The sequence below is a fragment of the Nymphaea colorata genome, chromosome 11 (genome assembly GCF_008831285.2).
Source record: "Nymphaea colorata isolate Beijing-Zhang1983 chromosome 11, ASM883128v2, whole genome shotgun sequence".
Classification (NCBI taxonomy): domain Eukaryota; kingdom Viridiplantae; phylum Streptophyta; class Magnoliopsida; order Nymphaeales; family Nymphaeaceae; genus Nymphaea; species Nymphaea colorata.
In genome coordinates this window covers 15,337,981-15,359,030 of record NC_045148.1, presented here as the reverse complement: position 1 = coordinate 15,359,030, position 21,050 = coordinate 15,337,981, and the positions used below count along the sequence as shown (strand labels likewise).

The window sequence follows — 21,050 nt, the reverse complement described above, 5'->3', positions numbered from 1 at the left end:
TCCTCCCTAGTGCCAAATTGACATGATGACGATTGACGAATTAAAATGACAGAAGAGTGCTGATCGATTAAATGACAGAGTGCCAATCTAGATGAGGCCAAGCTAAATCAGAATTAAGGCTCAGATTATCTGAATTGAATACAAAACATTAATTAGTTGATAATTTAGCCTTGGACAGCTCATTCACAAATTTCATCCTGTTCATGAGCAAATCTACAAAAAAAGGACAAGAAGAAAAGGAACTTTCTAAACTTGAAACGAACTGAGAAAGACTTTGAAAATGCATAAAGGAGAAAACGAGTAAGGGTCGTAGCTGCTTGTGAAACGTCACATGGAGCCCTTTATTTATAGAAGAAATTTTTACGCGCAAACGTTCGTAGGCATAGACTTAGCAGGCATAAGCATTTAACAACTAAAACGATTGCATTAGTCAAAACTGAGACGACCAACTCGCGTTGCACTGGAATCTTCATTGGGTGAAAAAAAATAGCACCATTCTTCATTCTTCTTGCAGATGAATGAAAGAATTTAGAAGGTGAATCGAGTTAAGCTAAAAGCCGGATGTTGCATTGTACCCAGCCTTACTGTGGAACGAAGTAATTTTCGAAATTAACCAGGTCGAGGAAATGAAATTAGTGAAACATCAAAGGCTTCCAATCGCAAATCTTGATTTCAAAATTTTCTCTGGGAAGGAAGAACTACCAATACCGAATGAGAAAAGGCTATGCTTTTTTACTCTTGAGAGAAATTTAGAGAAAAGTTTAGGCACGCATGCATAAGAATTAATTACAGCAAAATGAAAACGAAGTCTAGATGAAGATCCCAGAAATGAGCATATAGATCACAACATAAAAAGAAAAACGATATTTTGCATTTGGAAACATTTCTATCGGAGAAGCTCATTTCTGTATGATAAATCTGACCAAGGTTGCAAATTTTCAGATTTGGACGAGGAAACATCATATCCTAACCAATTCCATTTTCAAAGGTTCCATTCAGAATTTCTAAGCAATCAGATGGTGGACAGCCCATTAAATAGCTGACTCGTGATCCGGTTCCATTCTTCCAAACCATTCAAATAAAACCCCAAATGCAGCAAACTAGATGCACCAGAATGCTCTAACTGGTAGAAAAGGGAAAACACTTATTCCATCAAAAGCAGAAAGCAAAAACATCCAGAAGAGTATTAGGAACTTAACTTCTTGTGGTTGATTTTCATTCAGTTAAAACCAGAACTCCATCAAAAAATAATTCACTTGTGTTATGAAACATCAGAATACAGGCTCAACAACAAAAAAACACAACTGTGCCAGAGAGAGTTCTCTGAATTTTATATAACAAAAGTTGCAAAAGCAAGCTGCTACACTAATGCTAAGCAAGACAGTCAAGATTATTCAATTCAAGAATGTATAATGTGATGAACGGACTGCAGAAGAGAAAAATCTTCATAGTGGTATTAGCTTTGCATCTCTATCACCAAATTTTGAAGTAAAAATGTTTTCCCAGAAAACAGTAGTTGTTACTTGCGATGAAATAACCCCTCGCCACAGTTCCACCAAAAAAGAATGTGGTGCAGTTATATCCCTAACATTAAAAACGAAAATATTGCCTCCACTTCCTCCAGGTTGCCAGTTCACAGTATCCTACTTGCACTTCGTACCAATATGTAAGGAGCTCCACAAGCCCCTTTAAGTTTTCGGGTGATATTTTCACTTTCAAGTGCTATTGGGAAGGAAACATTTGGCATAGTCGTCTATGAATCATCTCATAGCTTGTGAAAGTAATGACAGCAGATGGCGTTGTCCTCAAGAGGTTAGTAGCACACCCACGGTAGAACCCAGGAATACCTTCTTTTTGAAAGACCTTCTTAATGCAATCAACAACACCTTCATATTGCTTTCCAGATTGATGCAAAAATCCTTGCTCCTGTAGTCTGGATCTGACAACCTATTGCATAGCATTAAAAGGGGGGAAAACCATCCAAATGAACTTAGGAACTTCATTATATTGCTTAAAAAGTAATACCAAAGTAACTATCTGCCAGATTGATACAGAAAAAACACTATTCTGACATATAAAGAGGTTCTTGAACTTCTCAATCCAGAACGCTGGAGCTCTTTCAAAAGAAACCATCTTATTTGCTTTGCTATATTGGCAATAATTTCTCGGAAGGACAACTATAAGTCCATGATACGAGGAACTATCTGTGCCTAACTTTGGAGCAGAAAGATTAATTTGAGAAAAACAGAGACGAGATGAGGTGTCGACCCTAAAAATGAGGCAGGTCATCATTTCAACTGAGATAGGGACTCTTCCTGAAATGTACAATTGCTCCAATTTTCAAATTCAGGGATATACCTCCAGAGTAGATATGACTAAAATAACAAACTTCAAACAAATGAGGCATAGTTCTGTGTTGCATTGATGACCGATGTTTTACCTCGTGAGGGTAAGTCATAACTGAAGCAATTATTTTGGATAAAGAAGAAGCAAGAGCAACATTCCCCGGGCTGAGCTCCTTAGTAGTTGTATTCTCTGGAAATCATTCTAGTTTAGCACATAGCAGTAAAAACATAAAACAATCTGAAGTTCAACATTCATACATTAAGAACGTCCAGTACCTCTCATGGCTAGGTAAGATTTTATATTTTCATAGGCTGGAAACTGAATTGCAACGTGGCTAACACCAGCTAAGGATGGAAGGAGACCACTATCACAAAGTCCAAATAAGTTAGCTTTCAATAACAAAGTATATAGAAAGATAATATAAGTTTTAAATGAACTACCTATAAAGTCCATAAATTCCTTCTTCGTTCATAATCCTTCTTAATGCAGAAAGTATGCTGCTATATGGAACAACACCAGAACGAGCTCCCTGCGTCTGGAAAAACATGCAAAAAAGTTGCAGCTCAATAAGGAAAGACAAATCAATACAAATTTACACACATGCTCAGAGAAATAGAGAAGCTGCATTTGTCACTGCATGCCTCTGATGACAACCTCAGTTCAGGCACTAAAAAATTGTAAACAAGTAAAAAATTAGCACATTTTAAATTCCAGAAACACATGCTCCCACGATGATGATCAGCAAAAACAACTTAGAAAAGCAAGAAATTCATATTTACAAAATCAATTCAATATCATCACAGCATTTACACCTTATGCTCGCCAGCTTATAATGCTGATGCAAAACTTAATAGTTCACCATCATAGACCATCACGAGAATGCAAAATGATGCACCCTGGTAGTGAAAAAGAAAAATGCAACTCCAAATAAGTTTAGTCTAATGCTGAAAACCTCTCAAGAAAATGACGCTGGAAGTACAAACAGAACAGACATCATAATCCAGACTTGAACAATTTTGCATTATTGTTTGCAAAAATTGTTTAAAGAGAAAATAAATAAGCATATCAGTTCTTTGCAAAGTGAAACGTAATTGTTCACCTGAAGTCGTGTTTTAACAACCCAGAGTGGATTGGTTGTGACAGCTGTAGCAACTCCAGAACCAGAAGCTGCTAAGATGTTTCCACCAAGTGAAAGCTGGCCATCTGCATCAAGTACAATCTTTATACTTCAGAATAAAAGAAGAAAATGCTACAGAGAAAATCAATCACTGCCATAAAGATCTCCTCATTTTGAAGCAAATATAGTGAAGTAGTGGCATAAAGCAAATCACATCATACTTTAGGAATTATAACAAGCAAGAGCCAACCCAATCTTTCTAGCCAGATTCGGTAATGGCATCATTTTAGCCAGCAAGTTGATTTCCCCTCTCAATTTTGGTACACTTTTTGCAGAAATTTAAGATGTTCTAAATTTAGTAGTTTGTTTTGTTCAAAATCTTCAAAATGTCATTCCAAAGAGCTATGACCTTGTCCAACCACAATCACGCAAACTATCACCATAGATATCAACTATTAGGACCTAACCGTCCACTACTTAACAAAAAGTAGCAGTAAAATCAATTACTTAGGAATATTCCAAAAATTTCACAAATTTATAATGAGCTCACTGACAATCCTATTGGAGTGAAGTACCAGTATTGACACAAGCCGAGAAAAAAACTAAAATTTGGACGTTTTTTGGACTTGGTCCACTTTGACCGAGTCTAAAATTAGTTTGATTCGGCCTCTGGTGCATTGACCACTCCCGAGACGATCAACCCCACACCCAAGCAGTATTTGTACTGCTTCAAATACTGCTTGGGTGTGGGGTTGATCGTCTCGGGAGTGGTCAATGCACCAGAGGCCGAATCAAACTAATTTTAGACTCGGTCAAAGTGGACCAAGTCCAAAAAACGTCCAAATTTTAGTTTTTTTCTTTTAAAACTATGCTGGTTTTTGGCATGCGTTCCCAACATCTTCTACACTTTGACCCACTGCTTCCTCTTACTGTTGTGCTAGTACACTTGTCCTCTTTAATCTATTCTTTTTCACACACACACACACACACACACACACACACACACACACACACACACACACACACATATATATATATATATATATATATATATATATATATATATATATATATATCATTGTCACAGGTATCGTGCTCGGGTTTTTAACGGCGAAGTTGTATTTTTGGGAAAATCATAAAAAAAACTTGGGAAATTTAAAAAAATAAAAAATAGGTATAAATGAAATAAATGTGAAACTAACAGGAAAACATAAATAAAACTATATAGCAGTGATAAAAGAAATGTTTTAATGATAATGAAAATAATTTATTTTAAGTTTATATTTGAATCCATGATAATATCAATGCTAAAAAAAAAAGACCGCGAAAAATCATGAAAAAAACGCGACAATGATGTGTAAATATTTTTTCCCGATTTTTTCAAAATATCACGATTTTTTTCCTTGTTTTCGTTTTTCTTATTTTTGGCGATAATATTGTGATATCTGTGATACACACACACACACACACATGACCGCACCGGTGCACGTGCCTAAGATATTGAGAAAATAATATGAAAGGTAAAATCTTGTCTGATGACGATCATACCCTTGCTAACCAAATTCACCTTACCTATGACAAAAAAAGGAAACACAAGGTAAAATTCTGTGTGATACGGATCATATCCTTGCCGATCATATTTGCACTACAACTATGTAAAACATGGAAAAAAAGTCAAAACCAATATTGTAAACACTGAATATTTTATTGCATAATATTGTGTTTGTAGATGTGTTGCATTATTAGCCCCTCATGCAACGATGTATTAGTCAATATTGAGGACCTTAAACATATAACCTTTTTTCAGTCTCTAACCAATGGTAAAAGGTTTGGTGGAGGTGCTCCATGTGTAACTTTATTTGCTGATATTGAACTCAACGTGTTTCACACGTAGGAAATCTTTCAGCACATCCACAGTCCACATCAAGCAAAAGAATCCAGTTGTAAGACCAATTAAAATATCCTCATCATTATTTTATTGTAACTAGTATGAGATCTAAGAAGAGGATACCATTTATATTCATTTAATCTGAAATTGCAAATATATAATGCATGCTGTGTTAATAACTGCATACATAAGTTCGCATTATGGATGAAAAGAATAAAAAACGATAGAGCTAGAACTCCACTAACATGGACAATAGGATATAATAGGTCAATGAGTTGGAAGCAAAAGTCGAATCACAAGTTCATCAAAAGTCATTAGAGAAGACGCAAGCTAGATGGGAGAAGAAAAAAAAGAAAAAAGAAATGAGCAATATGCTTTTATATTAGTATCAACTCACCATTGTAAAGGTCAAAATCAAGTCACACATAAGACGGTGAAGGATTTCTCCTTTTTCTTGCAGCAAATTTAGCATGTGTCTTGTATACTAATTGGCTTCTTATTTGCACAGGATGCATGTTAGTATGGTAATTTTGTCGTTGATGATAAATCACATCCTGACAACTACATACAACTAAATTTTGTCAAACATTTAAACTATACATTAACACTTTTTATGAGAGAAATAGTTTCTTACTTTTCTTTACTTTTTTAAATTTTCTTATGACTCCTTTCTTTAGTTTATCCATTCAAAAACAAATTATGCAACAGCAGATGAGCATAAAATAAATATTATAGCACAACGAATTTCAAATAGTTAACAAGAACCAAGTACACTGAACCATCTAATTTGCTTGCATACTAACCATGTGACTGAAGCAATGTTTTGAGCTTTTCATAGACTGTGAAGTACACCTGCATTCAAATATTATCATTGTTTATCTCAAGATATTTACTTGATTCAGGTAAACATTCAGGAAAAATATTTTTGTATTCTAGATACAACCAGTTTTGTTGAATTTAGGACAAAAATGTGGTATTGAAGGAGACATGAAATATATGTAACACATTGATCTGGTACATGTGTTCAATGTACTTTTCATGTTATCAAACTATTCCTGCATCCCTGCATCATGAATGCTAGGATACGTTATAGGAATTCAGAGCAGAAAACTCTTGTAGAGATATCGCCTTGCATGAAAATTCCTATTAGATTCTGCAAAGTAATCAAACCTATAAAAGTTACAAAAGCCTCCTCAATTGCACTCACTTAAGACTTGGAAAAGAAAATTCAAACTTTTTTGGTCCAGTTCCCAAAGTTACTGTTTTTTTTGTTAGTTGTCGCGTTGGGAAAACTCTATCCCTTGCTAAAAAAGTTGCTGAATGCAAATGTACTAGTAAGCAGCTATGCACTTTTTTGCAAATATTATGCCCAAATATGATTCAAATATGCCTTATATCCAGTCGTGCTGCAATTAAGATGCTTCTAGAATTTTAGAATTCTCTACAAACACATCTTGAACATATGTATCTGATTCACACCACCCCTCCATCCGCACATACATATGCTACAGGATGTAGCTTCTTGCCACATCCTGCTCCCTGTTAGCATGCTGTAGGCTAGGTCTTAGGCAACCTTAGGTAAAGGAAGATCAAAGCTTTTGCAGGCCTGGGTGGAGTACCACTATTTTCACTTACCAGGAAAATTTTACCTAACACAAGCAAGGTATGTGAAAATGAAATGCATAGATTTTGTTAACACACAAAATAATCATGGAGCTAGTTGTAGTGCATGGCCAGCCAATGTCTTAGTAGACGTGATGATACACCAAAAAATTATATGCATTTTAAACACGGATACTCCTCTTAAGGAGGAGTACCCACACGGTACGGGTATAGTACCGGTACGCCCATGGGTGCGGCAGGGGTGCTGTGTTGACCATACCGGGTACGGTCAACGCACCCAAGGTCATTTTCGACCTTTTTTAGACTCGGTCAAAGTTGACCGAGTCCAATTCTGTCTGATTTTAATGTTAACATTTTTTTTACATTTTCACGTTTTAAACCATTTTAACGTTAAATATATCAAAACTCTAAAACCCTTTTTCATTTCATCTTGTGTGTTTCTTCTTCTCTCACCGACAACCACTCACGGTGACCGGCGAAGAAAAGGGCGGAGACTGGCGGCCGCAGGCGGCGACGGCAGACGATCTCCGGCGACGATCTCTTCAGCCTCTGAGATTCCTCTCTCTCTCTTGGCCGGTCGGCTGACGGTCGGGCTGGTACACTCCCTTCCCCACCGGAACCGGCTCACCAAAGTCTCTCGTTCAGTTCGACCTCTCTTCTAACTCCGTGAACGGCTCCCTTCAAGCGTTGGTAACTTGTCCGCTCTTATCGGGATTCTAAACCTCTCGTTCAATGCGTTCTCTCTAGCTCCCTATCTTTCTCTGTCTCTCAATCTAAATATAGTATGCGTATTTGAGTTTTATGCATTCGTTTTGGGCTAGTTTGATTTCCCATTTGTGTTTGTCTGTTGCAGTTTAGTTTCTGATGAAAATCTAGTACATATATTTTAGTTTTATGCATTAGTTTAAGCTAGTTTGGTTTACCGTTCATGTTTGTCCATTGCAGTTTAGTTTCTGATTAGTATCAATGTTTGATTTGTGTTTCTACTTAGTGTTTTTAGTTTGAGGATTGTTCGAGACTATGGTTTTGTTGTGGATTTACCATTTGTTTGTGATTTCTCAGATTTATCTCTGGTTTTCTCATTTTGTTGGTGGTTTAAACTTGTGTGCTGCTTGGTTTTGTGCTTTTTTAGGAACCCATTAGCAGTCGCTTAAACTTCTGTGCTGCTTATTGTTATGTGTTTTTTTTTGTGAGCAGTCGAATAGGGTCTGTATGCTATCAACATTGTTGCATTAGGTCTGTGTTTTTTTTTTTCCTTTGTTTTTCATTCACCAAAACTTGATTTTCCCTGTCTATCGTTTTGGTTTTATTTAGGATCGGGCAAGAAGCCGTATTTTTTTGGCAGTTCATTATATGTTTGCAATTTTTTGATATATATATGTGTGAATATATATATATATATATATATATTATATGTCCGCGTGTGTGTACGGCCATACCCCTGCACCCAAATTTTTTTAAAATGGTCCGTACCCGCACCCGTACCCATACCTATGTGACATAGCATATATAGTATCATCTACCTGATCAAGTACAAACTTATCATGGCCAACCAATGTCGTAGTGGGCATGATGATACACCAAAAAATTATATGCAGTTTTAGACATATATGCTTTAGTATCATAAACCTGATAAACTACAAACTTATACCAGAAAACATCTTCTTCACACAATGGTGAAAGGATGGCATGTTTCTCATGCACACACAGAGCAATAGATAAAGGATAAAGGACCATCGATGTCCCAGTCAAAATTTATGATTACAGGTTTTCCTTCAGTTTGCTGATTAACGGATGCCAAATATTAAAGGCAGAAGCAAGATAATATAACAAGCAAATAGTAAAAATATAACATGAAATGCCCACAAGTATCCAGTATCTACTAATCCATAATCCATATTGAATGAAACACGATATTGAAGGGATTAACTCACTGCCCAAGTCGGAAGTAATGCCAGTATTGTAGGTGAAAGCCCACGATACATTCCTTTTATGCCTTCGTTCTTAATTATGTGTTGTAAACTTGTGATTATGAGACTGCCTGATTTATGGACAGACCCAAAAAAATAAGTTGTATTAATAGTCACCACAATCATAAGGAATGTACATAGAAATAGTAAAATGGCAACGTTAACAAAAGAAGAACATAAAAGCAAAAAAAAAAAGCAAAACTAAATTGCACCACTAGAAACTCAACTCTTGACCATCCCAGAATCTACTTTATAGTCAATGCCGCAGTTTGTTTTAAGATTATCAAGACATATGCATTTGCATATGCATGTTTTTCTCACTCTAAAAGTGTATCTTTATACAGGCAGCTTTAATGCCCACTCCACAAGGCATCAACTAATCTTCCAAATAAACTTTATTTTTTTATGAGCACTATATTTATTCCAATTTTGCTTTTAACATAAGAGGGTGCTTTTACAGAAATCCATAAGTTGAAAACTATTTTATGAAGTTTTGCTTAATGAGAATGAAGAACCCCTTCCTTAAGAACATGCACCAGTATGGGAGCAGGATTATTGCTCAACCTAGAGAAAGTTTATCATGTCTAAGCTCACTCTATGCTGTTGAAGATGACAACATCCCCGATAGTGTGAGTTTGGCTCGCTTAAAATAAAGAAAAAATTTAAAGTGAGCTTGACCTCAAGCAAGACCCAAACAGCCTTTATCAAAATTGGTTCACCACACTCAAGCAAGCGCTAGTAAGACTTGGCCAAGTGAAACCATGCACTTGAAGCAAAGATAAAAGGATCTCACAAAATCTTTGAGGAGAGGGGTTCCAGCACCTGCCAAATGGATCCCAAATGTCATCTGCTACAACTACAGGTCCTTTCGCTTGCTATTGTATTGTTACTGGTATTCAGCAAAATAAAACTTAATCAAGCTTGATTCATTTCTATTGCCAAACCAGTTTCTGGTCCAATTTCAGGTCATTTACCCTCTTAGACAAGCAGGATAGGTGTAAATACACCAATGAGAACATTGTCTGTCTACTCTATATACTCTCATCAGGAGCTGTCCAGCACTTAACTACAGAAAAGTATATACTGATGTAAAGATGATGTTTTTTGTATATAGATGTCCTCATGTTAATTTACAAATTTATTTGTGAGCATGCATGTGCATGGTGCAGCCATACACAAATCTATTGTCTTTCTTTTCGCCCTTTCCTGATTATTAGTTAAACTAGGACAAGTTTCCAAACTTTCAATTGACTAAATAGATTCCCTTTTTTCCATTCTTACTGATGTCAATTCAGCTCAAGAGTAATCAAAGGTGACTAGAACTATGAAGAAACTAGAAAGAAACCACTAGAGATATACAAATCTTGATTGTCCCAATAAAAAGAAAAGAGATGAAAAAGCTTCATCTGTCAGACAATAACCTGTGATTAAATATAGGTCTGAAACGAAATGCACATTGGACAGTGAAATATGTCATGAACCACAAGAACAAATACAAAAGTACCTTGATTATGTCCACGACCATGTTCAGGCAATCCATATACCTGAAGTCTTGTTTTCACTACATCCAAAGGGCAAACAAAAGTTGCAGCTATGGCTCCTAAAAACATGAAAAGGAATACATTAGAGAAAAAATTATTCAAACAATACCTTCTTTTCACAGGAGGAAGAAATTCATTGATGGAAAGCAGGCTGACAAGTGATCAATACCTACAATTACAGGCAGAAACCATGCATAAAATGCTAGATGCCTAATAGAAGCCTGCTAAATTGCTATTATAAACAAATTAAACAGTACGAAGTACTAACATGTGAGGACATTGATTGTATCAGCGGCTTAAGATAAAGAATGACAAAATCATCAATTTCTAGGAATGCTGTCCATAATGCAATATTTTGACAAAACATGTTGCTTTTCAGGCCACCTACTACCTAGTAATATTTTCATTAAATTTTGAGCACATATAATCTTTCTACATTATTTTTAAACCTTCAAAAGCAGCCATTAATATCAGTAATTTTTTCATGAAACTTGAGCACATATAATTTTTACAAGTTATTCTTATACATTTGAACCTGGCAGACTGGTTCTAACACTGTCCAGAATTTTTCAACAAACAGCATCTAGAGGCCTTCCCACCCTGTCTAGGGTTCTCTCTTATCTGTCCTGTGTGTTTCTAGTGTTTCATTCTTTTCAAAATTCCATATTGGTGTCAGTTCCATCTTTAGTACAAAAGAGACCCCATGTCAACAAATTATCTTGTCTATCAATTCAAATATACATGGATTGAGATGGCTGTCCTAAAGCAGAACTATTAATCACATTTTTCCAAAGCTAAACATACCCCTGAGAATAGACATTATTTTGTTCATTATACGTAAAAAGATTTGATATGGATATCTAAAGAACTATGGCATTCCCATCAGTACAATATCAGATCTAGTTATCCAGCACTGTTCATCTGAATAACAATTGCTGGAGTTACTAGCATACTTTAACATCATCATCATGGACTAGATCTTCTGACAGACTGATATTAACTGAAATTTTAGTCTCTCTTCTTCCCATCCACTTTCCCAAATCCATCCGACTTATTCATTCCTATATATTCATCTCTTTCACTATTATTTTCCCATACACACTAGTTCCTTTCTAATATATCTTCTTTCTTGTACCACATCTATTTTCTTTCCAGTTTCTCTTACAACATTCTCTTTTTCACCTTATAATTTTGTTCTTCTTCATTTTCCTAAACATTCCTTCTTTCCTCTACATGACACATCGTGCTAATCCTAGATACATCCATCGTAGCATTGGCTTGTGAAATATTGTTTCAGGAAGCAGAACTGATATATCCTTAGAACATAGATTAATGGAACATTTGGGTAGACAATAAATAATTATCTCAAATAATGAGGAGAATGTCAACAATACTAGAGGAGAAAGACTCCTTCAGTATAGATCCTATTCCAGCTTGTTTTGCTGGACTTCAAAACCTAAGATGTTGATAGTATAAATATATACTCTCTGCCTCGTTAGAAGAAATATTGGTGCAACTAAAGAATGGGTTAATGGATACCATATGAGTCGACTACAAAAATGCTTATATGCACTATCAAATATCTGAACTTTTTGTGCCATGTGTTTTCAGTTATAGAACACTTGAACAAGTTCAAAACTAATTTTGACCAATTTAGTTTGACTGGTTGGCCAATTTACAAAGGGACAAGGAGGGCCAACTACGGACAACTTTTTGAGATAAGAACAACCCAACACTACTACAAAAATGCTTATATGCACTATCAAATATCTGAACTATTTGTGCCATGTGTTTTCAGTTATAGAACACTTGAACAAGTTCAAAACTAATTTTGACCAATTTAGTTTGACTGGTTGGCCAATTTACAGAGGGACAAGGAGGGCCAACTACGGACAACTTTTTGAGATAAAAACAACCCAACACTACCGTTCTTAACCTGCCAGTTCTCTGAAAATATGCAGCACCTGTAATTTAGTAGCAGAGAAGGATCACCAAGATACAGAATGAACAGCTTCCTCAACAGTACAACGCAAAAAGCCAATATCATAACAAATAAAGCTGTAAAAATGGGCCATGTAATTACATAACGTATTACAGAAAAAGTCAAGATACGCCAACAAGGTTGGCAAAGCTATGGCACGGACAGCTTATATAACCCATTCTACCACCCTAAACAGAATGACAATATATCCACCATTATCAAAGTAAGACAGAGCGGTATGTTGGTTCAAGAGCTTGAAACCATGTATTTGTGATCTGAACAACAGACCTTTTGAAGGGTATTAAACTGTAAATGTGGAGAGTATTATAATCCCCATCATTTTTCATCGTTAATTGTACGTCGTTACCAACCGTAATCTCCATTATTTTTCTTGGTTATGTGCACATAGATAGCAGCCGTAACTTTCTAGCATGCCCATCATATGGACAAACATAATTTGATCAAAGTTCTAAGACACTATAAAGGCAAAATATATATATATATATATAGCTAGAACAGATTCTAAATATCAACATACTCACACAAGTTGTTATGATCCGTTTCACCAGACATATTATTTGTTGATCACATAAAAAGAAACTCGTCTTTCCGCGGACTAATTATTTGATCAAGTAAAAGACAACCGTAACACCAGCTATGCAGATCAAAAGGCGACGAAAAAGCATGAACCAAATTGAGGGGATTTAAGGCACGAACCTGCCGCTGCGCCAGAGACAGCGTGCCGGACGAGGTCCGTCGTGCTGCGACCTCCATCTCTACCTTTCATCTTTCAGCTCTTCTCGAGGGATAGAACTCCCGGTTCTACCCGCCCGCACTATAAAATTAGGGCTTGCTTCTCCACTATGAATGATTTTTCAGACGCCAAATCGAATCACAATCCGGTCTCCCACAAAAATGCATCACATGGCTCAGGGCCCGGGGCCGAGGGAAATCTTCTAAAGACAGAAAGAGAGCGGTGGTGCGCACCTGTCGCTACACTTACCCTAGGAGATTCGAAGGGAGAAGAGCAGAGGGCCTGGGAAGAAAGACGACAAGCACAAGCAGAGTGTGATCATAACTTTTTTTTTTTTTGGGCCTTTCTTTTGCGTGTTTTTTAAAGCCGGGGACGGAGACTGCGACTACTTCTGTTTATTTATTTGCCTCTACGACAGTTACTAACCTCGAAAGCCTAAGGATAGCCGGCGGAATGCCAACGCCATGAACGTGCAAGCACGCTCTTTCCCGAAGTTTGCCGGCCCCTCTCACTTCCAAGTTTCCAACAGCATGAATTTGGAGGGTGGAGTGCTTCGTCCTTCATGTTGGTTGAGCACGGTTTGTTATATATAGTAAGAAGATGTCATCGGAAGACGACCATCTGAACCTCACTTCGACATGCTAACCGTTAACCGAAGGGGCGAGAAGTCCTTCCGCAATTGCTGTCGATGACAGAGGCGGTGTGTCGAAGGTATCGTGATTTTAAAGCTAGTTTTCGCGAAACGGCATATAAATGAGCAAAATGTAACGGTTCTATTAAAGTCACCTTTTTAGCAGACATTTTACTGAAGTCCCTTGTTTGCAATCTCATCACAATCATTTCATGACAAAATTGTGATAATCGTCAGTCAGGCTTTTTGCTTACTCCATTTCTTATACGTTACAAAGATGCCTTTTACTATATCAAGATGTTTATATTCGTACAATTTGTATGTCTACTGTTTCGCAATTTTTTAAGCTTTTCTTACACCCAAAGAGGTATCCAACATTTTCCAAGAAACTTGTATTCACTGGAGATTGTTTGCTGAGCTACAGCAGCTACCGATCCTTGTGAGTGCGTGACCATCTTCATCATGGATGGCGTTTAATTGGCACTGAGCAGAGGGTCGCGAACGAGGGGAAAGGGGCGCTCGGTTTAACTGATCATCTCATCAAAGAAGCTTCTCCCAGGCGTTTTGAATGCTCTTCTCTCATCCAGCAAACTCCTCACACTCCAGGCATCATCCCATCTTCCTGCTGCAGAATATATATTAGAAAGCAGAACATAATCACCTCCATACTCCTTTTCTAGCTCTAAGATACGGCACAATACTCGCCGACCCAACTCAACATTCCCATGCACGTTACAGGCACCGAGCAGGGTTCTCCAAACTATGGCGTTGGCCTCCATGGGCATGTCAAGTATAAGCTTTTCGGCCTCCTCCAATAACCCTGCTCTTCCAAGCAAATCGATCATGCAACTGTAATGCTTCATCCCTGGTGCTATCCCGTGTTCATAAACCATTGAAGCAAAGAAGAGACGCCCCTCTTCCAGCAAACCCCCGTGGCTGCAAGCGTTCAAGACGCTAAGAAAAGTGACGTCGTTTGGTTTCACACCCTTCTGTTGCATGTCATTAAATTGCTCCAATGCCTTCTCAGCCAGGCCATGCGCCGCAAATGCCGAGATCATAGACGTATACGAGACCAGATTTTTTTCAGTCATTTCCTCGAACATATGGAGTGCATCGACTATACTCCCACATTTCGAGTATGCATCCAGCAGCGCGTTGCTGACCCGAACATCCGTGGTGAAGCCCTGCTTTTTGCCGCTTGCATGGACCTGTCGCTCCAATTCTAGGGCTCCCAAACCAGCAATGGCGGGAAGAATGGTCAGCACGGTTATCTCCGTAGGCTTGATGCACTGCATTAGCATTCTCCTGAAGAGGAGCAACGCCTCCCGGAGTTGATTTCTCCGGGTATACCCATCGATCATGCTCGTCCACGACACGACATTGCGCTCCGGCATCTCGTCAAACAACAAGCGAGCAGCATCAACCTCTCCCCACTTCGTTAAGCCCGCGATTAAGGCGTTCCAGGTGACCACACTTCTGATCGACATTTCGTCGAACACTTGCCGGGCGTAGTACAGGGAACATCCGACGCTACAAGAAGCGTACATGTTGACGAGCGTGGTCTGCACGTACAAATGCGACTCGAACCCTAACCGAATGGTGTGGCCGTGGACCTGCATCCCTCCGTCGGCCGCTTCGGCATCGGCGCACGCCTTGAGAAGAAAGGCATAAGTGAAGCTGTCCCCGTTTGCACCCTTATCGCGGATCTCCCTGAAGACGGCGAAGGATTCATGTGGGCATTGGCCTTGCGAATACAACCTAAGAAGAGCGTTCCAATGGGGAAAACAAAAGGCATCTTCTCCTTCCACGACCAATCTGCAATGTAACTGCTTTATCACTCCGTCCAGACGACCCTTACAGTTTCTTTGCAGCAGTCTGAAAATGGTCTGCCGGTGGTTCGGTTCTGTCCATCGCAAGATTTTATTCGACATTCGTCCTCAGTTCGTGCTGATCGGTTGGATCCATAGATGATGTTAAAACCGACAATCAATAGAGTAGTTTGATTTTAATTTTCTCCATGTGTTTGTTTATTCCTCTTTCCAGCTGAACCCATCTGACGTTTAATCCTGACGGATCTGTTCAACTAAGATCCTGGATGAAATCAGAGCTCTGTCCATCTGCAACACAAGAAGAACTGTTGCCAGGAAATGTTGGGGCTCGGGTTTAACTTCCTCCGCGGACAAACTTCAAACCACGTTAAAAAATTAGACCGAATTTTTTAGAACTTGTTTTGACGCAGGTTCTAACACGAGTGGCGTCGTCAAATAGACGATGAATATTCCCACCTCAAACGAAGCCACAGCGAGAGAGAAAGAGAACTGGATCCAGAACTTAGCTATCGTCAGCTGAGCTGAGGCCAGAGGCACAATAGAATAGGTTCAATCACACAATGGTCAGATCCCCCTTTCATGATTTCAACGCAGATTTAGTTGATGTCTTTCATCAAATCCAACCCAAATGCAATGTTTACATATCAAGAGCATGTTTTTGGTGAATTACAAAACATATTTTATGATGGCTACCTAATTAGATCTTATGCGGGTTTGTATTTGCTCTTGAAAATATTATATATTAGATTCTTGTCCAGATCTGATTCGCTTGCTAGGGACGCTAACTTCCTGGCTCATCTCAATGACTTTCACTATTCATGATGCCCAGAAAACATTTTTAAACATGTGCGTAATACCCTCATAAAAAAATATGAATAAACAAATAATAAAACATGTAGATAGCAAATCAAATGATATTACAGACCCAAGAAACAGGATTTTAGGAACTTTAAGAACATCGGACTCCTTCATACTTAGAATTCACACAATTCTTCAAAGAGCTGCGAACAGGGTCATCATGAGCTAGCACATTCCCTTCATCAGGAATTTCTCCTTAAGAATGTAAGGAAACCTCCTTTCTCTAAGCACATGATATAGGTTGGCAAGATTCTGCGTAATCGCTCCTCCACAGTAATTCCTGCATTTGACAGAAAATATATGCACCCTGAATTGTGGCAAATACTTCGGCAGTTCCAGCTCACACAGCAGCTGACCTGCTTTATGAGACACATGTATCATGTCTTTCTGCCTTTGAAAAGATATGCCACGAGAGAATTTTCTTAGCTTCCTAATTGGATGAGCAAGTCAGAGTACAATTTATATCAAAGAGTTGACTCCACGTTTATGGGCTGATTAACAGAACTATGGACCTGATGGATTTGACTTAGTAAGTACTAAAATCATGCATCTAACGAAATAGAAAATTGAACAATTCCGGGTATATATAGCATCCCGACGCTCTTCTGTGTGGCTCATCTAAGCCAGGATCATGAAACTAGAAGCCAAATTGAAGCAACACCAAAGCCCTCTCAGAAAGAGATGCACCCTTCACCAACACAGTTCAGACAACGCTTTGCTCAAAAGCGGAGTCTGATCAGAAGAGAATCATGTAAATAATTGACAAGTTAATAAATAATAACAACCAACGTGTACAACTAATTAGTGAAAGATGTGAATGTTTTACATGTTCACAAGTTGCTACTTAATCCTGCAAGCCAAGACAAAGCCAAGGATGCTAATGAAACCAAGAACCAATGGGAATCAGCAAGCATGGCATGCCGAGGCAAGTCTTTTTTACTGATACTAAACAGGTGGAACCAAGGATCGTAGAGCAAAACAAGGAGATGACATGAATTCCAGGACATCTGCCATAATCAAATTTATCGCTACTAGTTTATGGAGCACCATCAAGGGCAAACAAAATGCTTTCGAGTCCAAAAGTTCAGCTGATCTTTTTATGCCGAACAAGATTTAATATGCAGTAGGCAGCAAGTACTACTTAATTCCCAGGTTGGCACTCATTAAGGTTTCTTTAGGAAGAATAAATGCTAAAACTAAGAAATTTTCACTTCTTCGCAGTTGGAATGGACATAGGAAGAAATCTTTCCTGGAACTACTTCCTCGTGGTCCTCTTGGTAACCTGGCAGACATCCTTAACAGAAAACTTAGCAAGTTAGCACAGATAGCCTCGGCCTTTCCCAGGCAAGTGAGGATAACAAGAGGGACGCATCCTTGACAGAAAACTGACAGATGCTGATGCTTATGCACAACCAAAAGTTCCTCTACCAAACCAAACTGGGAATATTAAGGCACATAACTTAGAGATAGCAAAGAAAAGGAATTCATATCTGACAACATAATAGACAAAACTACATCCGACCGAACCCTTCTTAGCACTATCAGTCGGATATTAGAAAATTTTGATGGATATCAAAAGTGACTAATAAATAGATCATATAGAACATCTGAATTGGACGAAGCAGCTATTTATTTTTCAAAGATTCAAGGCTTGATCTAGTGAAAAAGGCCTCATGAAGAAATATTGACAGCCATTGTAAGAGGACAGTCATAGAACTGCTTTTACCATTCAAGAGCAGGAGCAGCATGCAGCAGTTCATGCTCTCACAATATACTCTGGAAGAAATTGAGTGGAAACCTTTACACAAACACCAGTTAAGGGATGCATACCAATGAAGAGGATGTGGTCAGCTGGACTATAACTAAGGAATACTTGTGCCCCCTAAGGAACTTAATGATGAAAGTTTAGTACAAATAGCGCAGTCACTTGACTTGCCCAAGGGAAGATGGTGGCTTCTCGCGTCATTGTGGTACATTTAGTCCAAGGGAAGATGGCTGTTTGACTAACATCTTAGGATCTAGGATACAGTTCTGGCACTGACTCAATAATAATAGCAAAGGAAAGATCCCAACCGGGCTGGGGATTCGGAAATATGATTAGAGATTTGTCGATATATCACAAAAATTTGATACATAGGGGTGAAAAACAAACAAACTGTTTCCACATTCTGTCAACAGTACACTACTTCTGCGTAGGATCTCTCTGTGAAAAGGAGATAATTCTGACCGTAGAAACTCAATTAACAAATTAGTAGTATGCTCACCATCTAGATCAGCCTTAGGAATAGCTAAGATACACTTCAAATTACTAGAGATTACTTTGGGCGATTATGGGGTAACAACTCGTCAACCAACAAGCCGCAGTCCCGATCACATATTCTCTTCATTTTCTTTTGTACGAATCCGCTACGAATAATTCGTTAATCCACGAAGTGAAGTCATCTTCTCCGTTTATTCACCAAGACAAAGGGAAGTTAAATCTCTGCCTGGGCAAAGATAATAAGTTATCTAGATGAAGACTACGAAGCCTCTAGAATGCATCAAGCACATCAATTGAAGAATCATCCAAATGAATAACTAAAACACACATCAGTACTTTTACCACCATAAGAGAAAGCTTAAACTGATAGCATCTACCCGCTCGTAACCCAATCAATCAACCGCCAACGAGAAACAAATTTTGCTTCATTTGCACCCAATTCCTTCTCATAATGGACAAATTTTGATGGTTACACAATCAAAATGGGCATGTTACATACACTGGGGTGGGGGGTGTGGTTGTGGGGTGGGGAGAGAGAGAGAAAAAGAAAGTAAAAAACATCAAAGAAGGGCAATAACAATGAAGAGAAGAATAGCAGCAACGAGGGAGTACTTGAGAGCTGCCACGACGATGGCAACGGAGATGAACAAAATTTGCCAGAGGACCTGGACGCTTGCCCACGTCAACAAACCGGTTAATCCAACGGCCAGAATGTTCTGGGGATCCGGGTTTAGGAGATCCGCCCACCTGAACAGAAATGCCGGCCGTTGGTTTCCGGCGGGCTCTTCTTGGGCGTTGCTTCCGTTGTTTCCGTTCTGAGATGTGCCCTTGTTTATGTCGTTCCCCTGAGAGCAGAAAACTCGAAATTTTCTCCGGTTTCGCTGAGGACGGAGACTTGGATACTTCTGAGAGAGGAGGAAGAAAAAGGCGAAGGGCGTGCGGCCACAAGGTAAAGGAAAAGATCGGTAGGTGTTTGCCGGGAGAATGATTCTCGAGGGGAGGCGAACCGAGAAACTCCCCACTACCATCTTCGATTCTTCGAACTACGATCGAGTTCGCCCCGACAAGAGAGGGAGAGGGAGGGAGAGAGAAAACCCCTGTACGCTACCCGCTTATTCGGGAAAGGGACTTTCTTTATTTCATTGAATTGAAACTTGCAAAGCCATCGAATAGCCCCACTCTGCTTTCTGCAATAGAAAAAGAAGGCCAGTGAGGACAGAAGCTGATCAAGATACGGTGCAGAGAAAGGGGTATCATCTGCTGGACATCTTTAACAAGCTCATATTTCTACGAGGGGGTTCGACGGCCACAGACAAAGATCCATGGGTAGAAATCCATGGATCAAAATCGACAAACAGAAATCACCTACCCAAATTTTCTTACTTGTGTGTGATTGGCACAGATAAATATGCATGGACAGGGCTAGTGTGTGATTGCTACAGATAAATATTTAATGTTTATAGTACTACAATTGCATGGTCTGCATAAGGCACATCATTGATTCATTGTGGACTTTTTGCTGTTTAGTGTTTATACATATGCTTTCTCAATTTTGTTAATCGGTTAAAACTGTAAGCATAAGTTACTGTTTATACATTTACATATACCGTTTACTATTAGTTAATATATATACATATACACCCCCACGGCACCTGCACCAATTTTTTTTTTTTCGAAAGTACAGCACCCACACCCTGCACCTGTTGTGACATAGTGTTTTTGTAAGAAAATTTGTAAGCTACTTCCTATGCAATTTAAAATTTTTTAAATCCCTGAAATTTTCCCCAGAAATACAAGCCTTCTAATTAACAATCAAGAAAGCGTCACCAATAAAAACTTGAGAACCATGTTCTGTCATTTCAACACGTTTATTGACATAATACATCCAACTATATATTATACTAATTTGAGACTTTTTTTCACACGCACATAACTGTCTTGGTGCTTTGCACACATGCATAATTTATCTACCAGTAAGGAATTTGAATAGTTCATTACTTCAGTCTGATCGCATGTAAGGCTGACCTTCTATGTATCTTGATGAAAGCTGCTGACAACATTTATAGAAAGGTGATTTCTCTTTTCATTCGCTGGTATTATAGTTCGACACCTCCCATTCTGGCACCAAAAAAGGACTTGCGATTCTACAAGCTAGTGGCACATTACATAATGGGCAAATTTTACGTTGTCAGAATGTCAAATAACAAAGCATCATAGCCTAAAATAGTAAAAGGATGTATGATAAAATGTTT

At 38.5% G+C, this 21,050-nt stretch overlaps 3 protein-coding genes across 5 annotated transcripts; all 3 read right to left on the bottom strand.

The window, feature by feature from the left end:
• Window positions 1-1,184: 1,184 nt before the first annotated feature.
• Window positions 1,185-13,969, bottom strand: LOC116264238 (nicotinamide adenine dinucleotide transporter 2, mitochondrial-like). Its single transcript, XM_031644346.2, has 9 exons — window positions 13,184-13,969; window positions 10,449-10,544; window positions 8,909-9,015; window positions 6,155-6,203; window positions 3,446-3,549; window positions 2,787-2,881; window positions 2,622-2,710; window positions 2,441-2,535; window positions 1,185-1,947 (listed from the first exon to the last, which is right to left on the bottom strand). Exons 1-9 carry the CDS (start codon window positions 13,251-13,253, stop codon window positions 1,723-1,725), a joined length of 930 nt encoding a protein of 309 aa, XP_031500206.1. The 5' UTR covers window positions 13,254-13,969; the 3' UTR covers window positions 1,185-1,722.
• Window positions 13,970-14,120: 151 nt separating this feature from the next.
• Window positions 14,121-16,102, bottom strand: LOC116264237 (pentatricopeptide repeat-containing protein At1g09220, mitochondrial-like). Its single transcript, XM_031644345.2, has one exon. It carries the CDS (start codon window positions 15,780-15,782, stop codon window positions 14,376-14,378), a length of 1,407 nt encoding a protein of 468 aa, XP_031500205.1. The 5' UTR covers window positions 15,783-16,102; the 3' UTR covers window positions 14,121-14,375.
• A 454-nt stretch (window positions 16,103-16,556) lies between these two features.
• Window positions 16,557-20,150, bottom strand: LOC116263913 (uncharacterized). Of its 3 annotated transcripts, none has more exons than XM_031643737.2 (2): window positions 19,411-20,150; window positions 16,557-16,818 (listed from the first exon to the last, which is right to left on the bottom strand). In XM_031643737.2, exons 1-2 carry the CDS (start codon window positions 19,824-19,826, stop codon window positions 16,704-16,706), a joined length of 531 nt encoding a protein of 176 aa, XP_031499597.1. In that variant the 5' UTR covers window positions 19,827-20,150; the 3' UTR covers window positions 16,557-16,703. The 3 variants fall into 3 exon arrangements, with proteins under 3 accessions (XP_031499597.1, XP_049936541.1, XP_049936540.1); XM_050080584.1 differs by having other exon boundaries at window positions 16,557-16,894; window positions 19,411-20,146; XM_050080583.1 differs by lacking the exon at window positions 16,557-16,818 and adding an exon at window positions 16,855-16,897 and having other exon boundaries at window positions 19,411-20,146.
• Window positions 20,151-21,050: the final 900 nt, after the last annotated feature.